Source organism: Rhinichthys klamathensis, unplaced genomic scaffold (assembly GCF_029890125.1).
Source record: "Rhinichthys klamathensis goyatoka isolate OS25496 unplaced genomic scaffold, OSU_Roscu_1.1 h1tg000366l_1, whole genome shotgun sequence".
In the NCBI taxonomy this organism is placed as follows: Eukaryota; Metazoa; Chordata; class Actinopteri; order Cypriniformes; family Leuciscidae; genus Rhinichthys; species Rhinichthys klamathensis.
This window is the reverse complement of record NW_026606875.1, coordinates 1,125,001-1,140,000: the sequence shown is the minus strand read 5'-3', so window position 1 is coordinate 1,140,000 and position 15,000 is coordinate 1,125,001. Positions and strand designations below refer to the sequence as shown.

The following is a 15,000-nucleotide window of genomic DNA, read 5'->3' as shown; positions in this document are numbered from 1 at the left end:
AGTGGCGCGCCATTCGGCCAATCAGAATCCAGCTGTCAGGCGTTCCGCCCAATCAGCGGAGAGGGCATGTCAGCGGACGCCTGTGATTGGTGCTCTGGGTCTATAGATATGCAGGCGGAGGGCGGGGCTCGGTAAAGCTGTTGACCGTTCACTGCTGGTTTATCTGGAGAAAGAAAAGCGATCGGTGGGACTAAACGCGAGTTTTAACCGCGGCCTGCTATTGGATTCAGTGGATGATTAAGGGAACGAGTCTGATTAATTCTGGTAAAATATACTTTAATGAAATCATGGTGTTTGTACTTGAGAAAACTGTGTTGGATCGCTAGTGGTCAGTTTTGATGCGAATATGTGGCCATGCAGTGCGTGTATGCGCGCGCACGCGCGTGAGTGTATGTTTGTGTGTCTGTCTGTGTGTGTGTGTGTGTGTCTGTATGTGCGACACACAAAACAGCATGATCACAGATGCATCATATTTTGGGAAAAAACACGATATTATATCACACTTTCATATATATGTGTGTGTGTTTTAATAGGTAAATCTAAACGTGAAGTTGGCGCGTGTGAACCCCGAGTAAACGGTGATGCCACATCAGGTAGAGACTCTCTCACTGCATTCACTGTTTCTCAGGAGCTTTTATTGTTTGTGTGTGTGAGTTTACTGTTGTTTCTCTTCGACTAGTAACAGTTTCTCCGACAGATAGCAGTGTTTGCTCTGGGCTGGCTCAGGTCGGGCTGCGTTGTGAATGTTGACCTCGTATAATTTACAAAAAGGAGAAGTGAAAGTTTTAATGAATTAACAATTTGTACGTTAGTGTTTAGTATTTTTCTTGCTTTAACACATCTGTCTTTATTTTAAGAACAAGACACTGAGCACAAAATAAACCCTTGTTTATGCAGAAATGGATGGGGAGTTGCATTTTATTAATGCATTTATTTTTACGAGTTAAAAAAAATTATGCAGTTCAAACTTCCTTCTAGATACTTTTTTGGTGGTTTCTTGAAGCTTTGTAAAATTGTAGATGTGTGCGTTTTAAAAACAACATCCCATTGATATATAATATCGATAATTTATTGTCCATAATTAATTTTCATCCTCCTTTATAAAGAAGAGTAACTCAGTGGCTTTCCGGGTGAATCCATCTATTATTAGAGTGCTTGTTAGTGGCATTACGAGTGTTATTGAAAGCTCTTCTTTCCACTTTATTAGTTAGTTTTGCTCTTTTGTCCCCATGTGAGACGGGATCAGACACTGGCCTCGGGCTCAGACCCACACATGATGAGAAATATGAGCAGGACTTCAAATGTTTTGAGTGTTTTCCGCCAAGCCGACCATTTCTTTTGTATTTGTGGTAGTTATAGTGTCATATTGCATCTGTTGCATTTGAGTTTTGTGTTGCACTGGGAACTGGTGCACTGTTGAGCATATCTGTGGTCTATAGAAGTGGAGAAAAGAGTGTTTAGTTTGTGTTAAACGCATCTCTGGATTGAAAGAGTCCTTGTGGGATGAGTCTGTGTGACGCAGTTTTTTTTTTTCCTGCAGATGATATTAGATAAACTTTGCCCTATTTGGCTTGTGTTGTGTTTGTTTTGTACCGTAGCACAGCCTTTGCTCTTTGTAAATCTTTATAGTCTTAAAACACGGCATGGCAAGAACAGCCGTGAGCTTTAAACGGTACATGTGTCATCATCTGTGGTTTTGTGCTGTGAACCTGCACCCTACACACACACACACACACTCGCACACACACCCTCGTGCACGAGACTTTTCCAGTTTAGGGTGGTTATTGTGCATGAGACGGTTCTGTGGGGTTAGACATGTTGCGTTATTCCACATAGATAGATTGAAATTCACAAATTAATGTAAAGAGATAAACAAAACTAAACAATTTACAAATAAATAAAATGAGATTTGCAAAAAAAACAACAAAAAAAAACGCTTTCTGTGCGCGTGTGCATCGCGGTTACGCACACACACACATAGAAAGCGTTTTTTTTTTTGTTAGTTGCAAATCTCATTTTATTTATTTGCAAATTGTTTTGTTTAAAGTAAATGTACCGTTTAAAGCTCACGGATGTTCTTGCCATGCAGTGTTTTAAGACTACATGCATGTGTGGATATTGAAACACTTTATTTATTTTTTATTAATGCCACGAACCAGAACAATGCAATGAGACATAATCATTTAAAGTAAAAGTACAAAGTAACTAAAGAAAAATAAAATAAAACGGTGCCAGAGGACAAGAACAAAATTTAAAAGGGTTCTACTTCATACAACGTTATTGAAAGCTTCTAGCGTCAAAACGTGCAGACAAATCCACGAATAGTTTGACTCCGCCCACCGTCTACTTAAGCCAATCAGATAACTGCTATTTTGCGCTGACCAATCATAGTACGCTTTTGCTCCAATTTAGATTTGCTTTACAATAATTTATCTGCATTGGCTCAAATAGGAAATATAAGGCTCATAAAATTGTAAAACATGTGTTTCATTAGACTGTGTATCAATCCAAGCCACGGTATTATATTTTATGAGTCTTTGGAAATGCCAGAGAAATGGTGCTTTACCCAGTGGGCATTTGATGTCAATTTAACATCAAAATGACATCAAACATTGACGTCAAAATTACGTCACGAAATAGGTCAAAAATGAAAGTCAAAGTGACAACGTCAATTTGATGTCAAGATTTTGACCTCTGCCGATGTCATTTTGATGTTATTTTGATGTCATGCTGTTTGCATTTGATGCCAATTCAACATTTATTTGACGTCAAGATGTCATGATGTTGATGTCATTTTAATGCTATTTTGATGTCATTCAATATCAAGCTTCAATATCAATTCAACATAAATGTGACATCAAACATTGATGTCAAAATTACATCAATTTATTGACATATTTTGATATCATTTCAATGCCAAGCATCACTCAATTCCAACCTTAATGTACAATGACTGACAACATACACATACTTTGAGATCTGATATGTTTTTATTTTATTTTATTTTTTTGAGCAGTGTAATAGTGGGGGCACTATGGGTTCAGACCTCCAGGGCTCTCAAGTGCCTGTAAAAGGGAACAAGAGAACAAGAAAGCAAACATTAAAATGGGGCCTGTCCATTAACATAACTAACGCTTAGTACCCATCAGTAGTAGGCTACTCCACAGTATATAGACAACTAAAGATTATAGCCTAATCACATGCAGTAGTCAGAGGTCCAGATGTGTACTAATATATGAAAAATGGATCGAGTCAAACTTTTGTTAATATCTGTTAATAGTGTCATATGTCAGGATCTCATTTCACTGCTAGTAATCAGTCCACATTTTGTACTGAATTGTAGAATGTGAATATTCATTCAAAGCCATAGAGCAGCGATATCAAAACATCACATTCGTCCGAGCTCTTCCCTATGTAGGCTATTGGTGCCTCATTTCCATGGAGAATATTTTTACCCCTATATCTTTCCACTCTGTTTCGAAGGATACTGTGTAGGGGTAAAATGAAGGGGAAGGGTAAAAACAGAGAAATGGGATTGGGCCTAGATCTACATTGTTTGCAGCAGCTCCTACCTTCCGGCGTCCAGTGCCCCCTCTTCTGTCCGGTGCAGCGCTCAAATGGTTGGCCGTAAGGCTACCAATGGAAGCTTCTGTGATGCCGGGTTGTGACTTCTGGATGGCACCTGAAAAATGTAACAGCAATTGCCATTTATCTTGCACATACTGATCAAAATAAAAATCATGTAGAGAATAGAGCTATAGGTGCACAAATAGAAAATATAATTACCTATTGTGACCTTATAAAGTTCCATTCTTCTGAAAGGCAGCTTGTCACCAGTCCCATCCATGTTCATTATAGACATGAGGCGATTTGTGAGCACTCTGTCAATAAAAATGGGAATAAACAAAGTTATACATGCTGTACAGCAAGAAATGTGAAATAATGTCAGGGCTCACAAAATCGTTAGCCGACGTCCCGGGGCTATTGTGTTTTCCAGTCGGGCTACCAAAATGCATAACTGGCCTGCCCGACGGGCTATCTGAAATAGTGTAATCAAATCCCCCTAAACTTCTGCCTCGCCCCCTAAAAATTTGTGATTAATTGTAAACTACAAACATTCGTGTTCGCTTCAGTCTTGTTATAATCAGATTCAGCGCGTTCTTCATCTTCAATCCGCAGATGTTGGTGGTTAAATTGAATTAATTTATTGTTTTTATTAAATGGAAACACTTACAGTACGGTTCCATTTGTTAACATTAGTAAGAACTAACAATGAAAAATACTTCTAAAGCATTTATTAATCTTAATGTTAATTTCAACCTTAGTTGTATATTTATAGTTGTAGTTGTGAATATTTATATGAACTGAAAGTTAACGAAGATGAATAGGTCCTGTGCTCATTGTTCGGTACTGCACTAACTAATCTGACCTGATTTTTACATAGTAACTTGCCAATTCTGATGACCTCAGGGCCTAGTTATGATGTAAGATTTGTTAAATAGGATTGCTTTCATTTGTGATTCTGCAGCATTACGGCAAGTGTAGATGCATATTAATAATGACCAATTATTTTTTTTATTAATAAAAAAAAAATCAGATGAGCTGCAGGTGTTGGGAAGCGTCTGATGTTCTTGTGAAATAACATGATCGTATAGTTATGAAAGTTGTCGTTGGAAGTTTCTGGTGCTCTTCATGTGTCAGTCAAACATAACAAATGTTGTCAATGAAATGAATGCACTATTTTAGTTTGTTTTTTATTTAATATTTTGTATTTTTAAGGGGATTTTTTTTTTTGTACTAAATTGATATTTACACTGTATTTATAATCCATTTGTTCACTTTTTGAGCATAAACCTGAAAATTACATTTCCATCTTAAACTGTGGTAGATGTTTAATGGTTTAGAGCGACAGACTGAAGTTCTCAGAGACGACACTTGGCGGATTATTGCTGAAGTGACAAAAGTTTTAAAAAGTGAACTTAAAGTAACAGAATTTTACGTGTATTATGACAGTTGGTCGGTGTGGTATTTACGTGTATTATGAAAAATGCACATATGAAATGTGTTGCATGCATGTGTGTGGGATGTGTGCGTGTGTTGTGTTGCATACATTTGTTGATGCATACGTATTTGTGATGTGTGCGTGCGTACGTTGCATGCATACGTGTGATGTGTGTGTTGCATGCATTCTTGTGTGTTGCACTTTTTGTTGATGCGTGTGTGTGTGTTGCATGCATACGTGTGTGTTTTGCATGCATACGTGTGTTTTGCATGCATGCGTGTGTGTGTGTGTGTGTTGCATGCATTCTTGTGTGTTGCACGTGTGTGTTGATGCATGCATGCGTGTGTTTTGCATGCATGCGTGTGTGTGTGTGTGTGTTGCATGCATTCTTGTGTGTTGCACGTGTGTGTTGATGCATGCATGCGTGTGTGTGTGTGTTGCATGCATACGTGTGTGTTTTGCATGCATGCGTGTGTTTTGCATGCATGCGTGTGTGTGTTGCATGCATTCTTGTGTGTTGCACGTGTGTGTTGATGCATGCATATGTGTGTTTGTTGCATGCATGCGTGTGTGTGTGTGTGTGTGTGTGTGTGTGTTGCATGCATGTGTGTTGCATGCATGTGTGTGTGTGTGTGTGTTGCATGCATGTGTGTGTGTGTGTTGCATCTGTGTGTGTGTTGCATGCATATGTGTGTTGCACGTGTGTGTTGATGCATCCATGTGTGTGTGTGTATGTGTTCCATGTGTGTGTGTGTGTATGTGTTGCATGCGTGTGTGTGTGTGTTGCATGCATACGTGTGTGTGTGTGTGTGTGTTGCATGCCTGTGTATGTGTGTTGCATGCATATGTGTGTGTGTGTGTGTGTGTTGCATGCATACGTGTGTTGCATGCCTGTGTATGTGTGTTGCATGCATACGTGTGTGTGTGTGTGTGTGTTGCTGCATGTGCTCAGGATCTGAACGCACTATCGGGACCACCCAGGCACCACGAGGCCTCCATGTGACACTGCTCAGCGAGACTAAAGCGTTTAGCGCCGAGTTTAGCATTCCCGCACTGATTACCCTGTGATTGCGTGGAGTTCGGAGTTCCTCCAGCGGGTCCTGGACGATCTGTGTGTCTACAGGAGTGTAATGGCTCCCACATGAGCCCGTCTGCGCTACACTGGACCTTCAGGAAGTACACTTTAATAGTTTGAGTGATTAGTCGTTTCCAGGGGCGACGCAACACAAAGCGGAGCGTCATTAGACTGCCTGTTAATGCTATCAAATGTTTATAAGTCTCATTAGGCGCACATTTACTACATTAATGGAATTGCTTTTAGTGTAGTGGGCTTTTATTTGGTTAATTGCTCATAGTTGGTGTTAGTGCTGCGATCAAACCTCTAACGAAAGGTATTAAAACTCCGCGTCAGCAGCGTTTGTGCTCAAACACACATTAAATGCACCATGAATAGACTAAAAATGTTGAGATTTGCATGTGCCGTAGAGCTTCACGAATCAATGCACAAGCTTTCGATTCTGATTTGATATCGATTGTTATTGTGACTATGAGCACTGATCAGGAGTCATGCATGTGTTCAGTCTAAAGCTTCTTTACACCGTGACATCGCCCTCTACTGGCCTGACTGCAGAACGCAGTGTTTTTAATCGTTTTAACAACGTTGTCGTCTAAACGCGAAAAACAGGAAGGAATAAACGTCGTGTAAACGTAGCCTAAACTATGTGAAAACTACAAAACAAGCTCTATTATTATATATCTTCTTAAACTCTTGCCTTTTAGCTATGAAAGTCTAGACTGCAGTTGTTAAACACTGGAAAAAGACTAAACTACTGGAACCAGATGGGTTTTTTTTATTGTTGTGAAGTTTGTTTATTTGTGTCTGTTGTATGTTTTTGTATATAAAAAGCTATTACGGACATACGTGTTCTTTTTATGTTTATTAGAGGTTGAATTCATATCAAAATATGCCAAACTTCCCTTACTACTTCTGAATAGATGCCTACTTCATAAATGGTTGTCACCTAGTGGAAGCGTTCGGTACTGCGCCCAAACACACACTCTCACTGAAAGCTCATTTATTGAGATATCAACCTAAAATTTGAAACACAACTTGTTAAGAGTTTTGGCTTTGATTTTCTTGCAGTTTTAGAGTCCACCAGGAATTGAACAAATATATTTTATATAAAATATGAATAATTACATTTTTTACATTTGACATTTTGCTAAACTCAAACTTCTATAACTTTTTTTCTGTTTCACTTTCTTAATCTGTTTCACTTCTACAAAAATCTGCCAAATGTCTTCTTTAAAACAAGACCAATCTTACATCTATATTCCAAAGCATTTCTGAATTACAACCATTTAAGTTCGGATTGTGCATTTTCATGTTTATTCAAAAAAGGGGGTGTGGCACTTAAAGGGTTAACAAGAAAATCAGCAGCGAAAGTCTGAACTGATGTTGTTAAACGCAAAATGAGTAATTTGCCTTCGACATGCTTAACTACTTATGAACTAGCTTGACCTGTGTGTGTGTGTGTGTGTGTGTGGATGCGTTGAGTGCTCAAAAAAGACTTCAAGCTCTTGATTCTGATTTGATATCGATTGTTATTGTAGAATCAACTAAACACTGGATTTTCACAAGTATGTGAAGCTCGCAGTAAATTGTTACAGTATATGTTTATAAATTAATAATTAATTAGCCAGTCTGTTATCGTAGATACGTCGACATTTTCATGCCGCTAAACATGAGGCTGCACGAAACTAACAGTTATTGGTTGCTTTACATGTCAGTCAGAAGGGGGAGGGGCTACATTTTCAAGAGCTGTCAATCAGGTGTAGACACGCCCCCTTCCTCAGCAGGGACTCAAAATGAGGCCACAGCAATAATTCATGAGAGGATGGATGTTTTACAGACCGTACACGATTCATACAGATAAAACTGACCGGGAGAGTTAAGACTACAAAATACTTTCAAAAATAAAACAATTTCAATCAATCGTCCAGGTATGAGTGTAAGGATGTCCATATTGATTGATTGATTGATGAATACTTGAATTTCCCGAAGCATCCAGTAGCTCACACAGCTCATAACCCTTACACACAGTTCATAACCCTTACACACAGCTCATAACCCTTACACACAGCTCATAACCCTTACACACAGCTCATAACCCTTACACACGAGTCATAACCCTTACACACAGCTCATAACCCTTACACACAGCTCATAACCCTTACACACAGCTCATAACCCTTACACAGCTCATAACACTTACACACAGCTCATAACCCTTACACAGCTCATAACCCTTACACACAGCTCATAACCCTTACACACAGCTCATAACCCTTACACACGAGTCATAACCCTTACACACAGCTCATAACCCTTACACACAGCTCATAACCCTTACACACAGCTCATAACCCTTACACACAGCTCATAACCCTTACACACAGCTCATAACCCTTACACACGGCTCATAACCCTTACACACAGCTCATAACCCTTACACACGGCTCATAACCCTTACACACGGCTCATAACCCTTACACACGACTCATAACCCTTACACACAGCTCATAACCCTTACACACGGCTCATAACCCTTACACACGACTCATAACCCTTACACACGACTCATAACCCTTACACACGGCTCATAACCCTTACACACGACTCATAACACTTACACACAGCTCATAACACTTACACACAGCTCATAACCCTTACACAGCTCATAACACTTACACACAGCTCATAACCCTTACACAGCTCATAACCCTTACACACAGCTCATAACCCTTACACAGCTCATAACCCTTACACACAGCTCATAACCCTTACACACGGCTCATAACCCTTACACACAGCTCATAACCCTTACACACGGCTCATAACCCTTACACACGGCTCATGACGCTTACACACAGCTCATAACCCTTACACAGCTCATAACACTTACACACAGCTCATAACCCTTACACAGCTCATAACCCTTACACACGACTCATAACCCTTACACAGCTCATAACCCTTACACAGCTCATAACCCTTACACACGACTCATAACCCTTACACAGCTCATAACACTTACACACGGCTCATAACCCTTACACACAGCTCATAACCCTTACACAGCTCATAACACTTACACACGGCTCATGACGCTTACACACAGCTCATAACCCTTACACACAGCTCATAACCCTTACACAGCTCATAACACTTACACACGGCTCATGACGCTTACACACAGCTCATAACCCTTACACAGCTCATAACACTTACACACAGCTCATAACCCTTACACAGCTCATAACCCTTACACACGACTCATAACCCTTACACAGCTCATAACACTTACACACAGCTCATAACCCTTACACAGCTCATAACCCTTACACACGACTCATAACCCTTACACAGCTCATAACCCTTACACACGACTCATAACCCTTACACAGCTCATAACCCTTACACATGACTCATAACCCTTACACAGCTCATAACCCTTACACACGACTCATAACCCTTACACACGGCTCATAACCCTTACACACGACTCATAACCCTTACACAGCTCATAACACTTACACACGGCTCATAACCCTTACACACGGCTCATAACCCTTACACACGGCTCATAACCCTTACACACGGCTCATAACCCTTACACACGGCTCATAACCCTTACACACGGCTCATAACCCTTACACACGGCTCATAACCCTTACACACGACTCATAACACTTACACACAGCTCATAACCCTTACACACAACTCATAACCCTTACACAGCTCATAACCCTTACACACGGCTCATAACCCTTACACACAGCTCATAACCCTTACACACAGTTCATAACACTTACACACAGCTCATAACCCTTACACACGACTCATAACCCTTACACACGACTCATAACCCTTACACACGACTCATAACACTTACACACAGCTCATAACCCTTACACACAACTCATAACCCTTACACACGGCTCATAACACTTACACACAGCTCATAACCCTTACACACAACTCATAACCCTTACACACGACTCATAACACTTACACAGCTCATAACCCTTACACACGGCTCATAACCCTTACACACGACTCATAACACTTACACACAACTCATAACCCTTACACACGGCTCATAACCCTTACACACGGCTCATAACCCTTACACACAGCTCATAACCCTTACACACAACTCATAACCCTTACACAGCTCATAACCCTTACACACGGCTCATAACCCTTACACACAGCTCATAACCCTTACACACGGCTCATAACCCTTACACACAGCTCATAACCCTTACACACAACTCATAACCCTTACACATGACTCATAACCCTTACACACGGCTCATAACCCTTACACACGGCTCATAACCCTTACACACAGCTCATAACCCTTACACACAACTCATAACCCTTACACAGCTCATAACCCTTACACACGGCTCATAACCCTTAAATACAGCTCATAACCCTTACACACGGCTCATAACCCTTACACACAGCTCATAACCCTTACACACGGCTCATAACCCTTACACACGGCTCATAACCCTTACACACGACTCATAACCCTTACACACGACTCATAACCCTTACACATGACTCATAACCCTTACACACGGCTCATAACCCTTACACACAGCTCATAACCCTTACACACAACTCATAACCCTTACACAGCTCATAACCCTTACACACGGCTCATAACCCTTACACACGACTCATAACCCTTACACACGGCTCATAACCCTTACACACAGCTCATAACCCTTACACACAACTCATAACCCTTACACAGCTCATAACCCTTACACACGGCTCATAACCCTTACACACAGCTCATAACCCTTACACACGGCTCATAACCCTTACACACAGCTCATAACCCTTACACACAACTCATAACCCTTACACATGACTCATAACCCTTACACACGGCTCATAACCCTTACACACGGCTCATAACCCTTACACACAGCTCATAACCCTTACACACAACTCATAACCCTTACACAGCTCATAACCCTTACACACGGCTCATAACCCTTAAATACAGCTCATAACCCTTACACACGGCTCATAACCCTTACACACAGCTCATAACCCTTACACACGGCTCATAACCCTTACACACGGCTCATAACCCTTACACACGACTCATAACCCTTACACACGACTCATAACCCTTACACATGACTCATAACCCTTGCACACAGTAAAATCACACAAACACCACTTCTAATACGGTAATAAATAAATCCGCTACAACAACCAAATTAGAATCTATATAGAAATGAACATGCATGTTTAAAAGAGACACAGTCCTAAGACTAAAGTTTACTCAAGTTAAATAGATAAAAGTGTCAGTGATAAACAGCGATAATATGATGTTATGTGGTTTAACCTCATGGATTGAGTTAAATATAATAGGTTGATTGAACACAATTAAATTAAGTTGTTACTTTAGTTTGTTTTAATTAATTAAATTGAATGAGACCAATTCTTTTTTAAAAGTGTGATATACAGCTATAATATGATGTAATGTGGTTGTTTCACCCCGTGTATTGAGTTATTAGGTTGATTGAACACAATTAAATTAAGCTTTAACAAAAATGTAAAAGAAATCGTGTTTCTTTTGTTCAATTTAATTAATTAAAATAAGCTAGAGACAAATTCTTCTTTTGTGAGGGGATATACAGCGATGTGGTTGTTCAACCGTGTATTGAGTTAAATTTATTAAGGTAATCAAACACATTAAGTTGTAACAAAATATTACAAAATTGTGTTACTTTAGCTTATTTTAAATTGTATATCACACTCAAAAAAAGAATTTGCCTCTAGCTTAATTAAATTGAACACAACACAATTTTTTTTACATTTTGTTACAACTTAATTTAATTGTGTTCAAACAACCTAATATATCTAACTCAATACACGAGTTTAAACCACGTAACATCATATTATAACTGTTTATCACTCAAAAAAGATAGTCTTGTTCAGCTGTAGGGTATGTGGTTATTTAACCTCATGTTTTGAGTTGTCACTCGTTCACTTGTCAGAGGAATGCAGGGTGTGTGTGTGTGTGTGTGTCGAGGGGCCTTGCATCAGGGTACAGCTGCTCTGATTGGCTGTGTAACCCGAGCCCGAGGCTTCTGATTGGCTGCCGCGTGACAAGCCCCCGTGCGGGAGCCCCTCCCCTTCCTGTGTTCCCCTCCCCCGACAGGAAGTGCTGATGCGATGGAATCCGCCGGATGTGTCTGAGGGAACACGAGGGGGACGGGATACAGCATGTCTGTCCCATTCAAGAATTTCTTCCCGAGTTTTTTTCCCTCTTTTTTCCCTCTTTTTTTCCGTCTGCTTCTGTTTCGCCGTCTGTGTTTTGTTTCCCTTAGAGACACGGTTTGGGTGTTTTAGAAAGATTCTTCATGCTAATGATAGTTTGTGGATTATGCCACAGTCGTGGTTTGTTCGCCAAGATGACGTTTTAATAACGTTTAGTGTTTCTAAACTCTCGAATGTGAGATCTGCTTTATACACTGTGAGAGTATTTGTGTATTATTATTGTTTTTGTTGATTTGTATAATCAGTTCTCATTATTTTTATATTTGTAAAATTATTTATTCCAAATAAATGCATAAAAAAAATTAAAAGGTAAATTAATTATTTGAATTTACTTTATCAGTTCAAGCGTTTCTGCTCTAAAGTCTGCTTTAAAGTGTAAGAAACTTTAAGAATGTTTATGTATTATTATTATCATTTTTTGATGACTGTAGAATCAAAACCATTTTTATTAGCATTTATTAATATTTCTAGAACTATTTTATTTCAAATAAATAAACTTAATAAATGCATTTAAATACAAATTTCAATTGTTCCAATTTTTACTTATTTAATTATTTGAGTTTAATTTATTATTATAACTATTTTTTTTGCCCTAAAATGTAAGATCTGCTTTAAACACTGTTAAGAATATTTGTGAATTATTATTATTATTATTTTATTTTTGATGACTATATTAAAGTTTAAACTAAACTTTTTAAACTTTAAATTAAACTATTTATTTTATTTAAGTGTATTTCAAATAAATACATTAAAAAATTAGTTTAAAAACCCCCAAAATTTTAAATGCATGAAAAATATTTATTGTATAGTAATTGTTTAATTTGAATAGAATTGATCCACATCAGTGTTTTCACTGTGAGGAGTGTGAGATCTGCTTTAAACTAAGAAACTAAAAATATTTGTGTGTTCTTATTATTTTTCTTTATTATATTAATTTTTTGATTACAGTATTTAAAAGTTTTTAAGAGGATTTATTTGTAAATTTATTTATTTTTCAAAAAATCATAAATGAATAATTCAAAAAATGATTAAATAGAATAATTAAATGTAGCTGATTTATGCAAAACTAGAAAATTATTTGCTAGTGGAATAAAAAAAAATAGAATAATAAAGTCAACTGGATTCTATTTATGTTTTAAACCATAAAAAGGCTCAAATTAATAAGTGTTTTTACTTTGAAACAGTTATGAGAGACTGGCACTGCTCGAGTTTAGAGGAACTGAAAGTAGCAAGGAAATGGTGTGGCACCGTGAGTGTATCAATACATATACACACACACACACACACACACACACACACACACACACACACACACACACACACACACACACACACACACACACACACACACACACACACACACACACACACAGTTGTGGTCGGAATTATTGACAGCCCTGGTAAATGTGATCAAAGATGGCTGTGAAAATCTGCATTGTTAATCCTTTTCATCTTTCATTAAAAAACTGCTGAAAACATCTAACCTTTTATTGAAGTAAAAGAATTGAAAGTGGGGTGTAAATCACATTATGAAGTAAACGTGTTCCTCAAACACCATCACTATTGGCACCCCTAGAATTTTTTATGAGTAAAATATCTTCTAAATGGCACAGCAGGGTGACGAGGAACATGACAGTGTCTAGAAATGACTTCTTGTTTCACAGGAGGTTAAATATGAGGAACACAAAGCTCAAAACCACAGAATATAGAAATGATGAGATATTGAGCTTCACGAAACAAAATCCCCGTTTACACCATCAGGGCAATGATGAACATGTGTCTGTAGTGTCCAAGTGCAAGAGTTTGGGTGAGCTTATGAAAACCCCAAAGTCAAAATTAGAATATTGTGAAAAGGTTTTCATAAGCTGTAAGCCATAATCATCAAAACTATAACAAATAAAGGCGTGAAATATCTCACTTTGCATGTAATGAGTCTATATAATATATTAGTTTCACCTTTTAAGTTGAATTACTGAAATAAATGAACTTTTGCACCATATTCTCATTTTTCGAGTTTCACCTGTAAAATATACACATACTGTACATATTTTAGAAAAGTAAAAGTTAATTGAATATATAAATGTAATCATTTAAATACTCTGGCTAAAGTATTTAATGTAATTGATTAAATTAACAGCAGTACAGCTAAATATATAAAAAGTATCATTTTTTGACATGTATTGTAATAATGCCATTTATCTCTTTCTCTTTTTTTGTTGTTATTAAAATACAAAACCATTACACTAAGGAAAACTTTCCGCAGCACATTCTTTAGACACGGTGTGATGTTGTGAGTTCATGTTCTGGTGCTGTCCCACGCGTGCGGGACGTCCTGAGTGTGTGTGTGGGAGTGTGTGTGTGTGTGTGTGTGTGTGTGTGTGGTGCGTTTCCTCCTTCGTAGAGGGCGGTGTGTGTGTTATTCATCAGTGGGTTTAAAGCGGTTTGATCACCGTTGGACTGGTTTAGACGCTCCTGCTGTAACTGGGACCGCAGACTCGGATCAACTCGAGCCGGACGGGTGTGAGCGGGCTCGGGGTTACCCTGCTCGAGCGGGACGGGTGTGAGCGGGCTCGGGGTTACCCTGCTGAGCGGGACGGGTGTGAGCGGGCTCGGGGTTACCCTG

At 38.7% G+C, this 15,000-nt stretch overlaps 1 protein-coding gene and 1 long non-coding RNA gene across 3 annotated transcripts in view; one reads left to right on the top strand and one right to left on the bottom strand.

The window, feature by feature from the left end:
- Window positions 1–127: 127 nt before the first annotated feature.
- Window positions 128–15,000, top strand: part of vdra (vitamin D receptor a) — a 62,989-nt gene continuing 48,116 nt past the window's right edge. The window contains exons 1-2 of one of the 2 annotated variants that reach the window (XM_056233309.1): window positions 128–264; window positions 534–593. In XM_056233309.1, the coding sequence (XP_056089284.1) occupies window positions 234–264; window positions 534–593 (91 nt within the window). In that variant the 5' untranslated portion in view covers window positions 128–233. The remainder of the gene's footprint in view (window positions 265–533; window positions 594–15,000) is intronic. The other variant, XM_056233310.1, reaches the window with a different exon arrangement.
- On the bottom strand, window positions 3,028–3,968 carry LOC130069431 (uncharacterized). Its single transcript, XR_008803761.1, has 3 exons — window positions 3,787–3,968; window positions 3,573–3,682; window positions 3,028–3,065 (listed from the first exon to the last, which is right to left on the bottom strand). It is a non-coding gene; the product is annotated as an uncharacterized LOC130069431 (long non-coding RNA).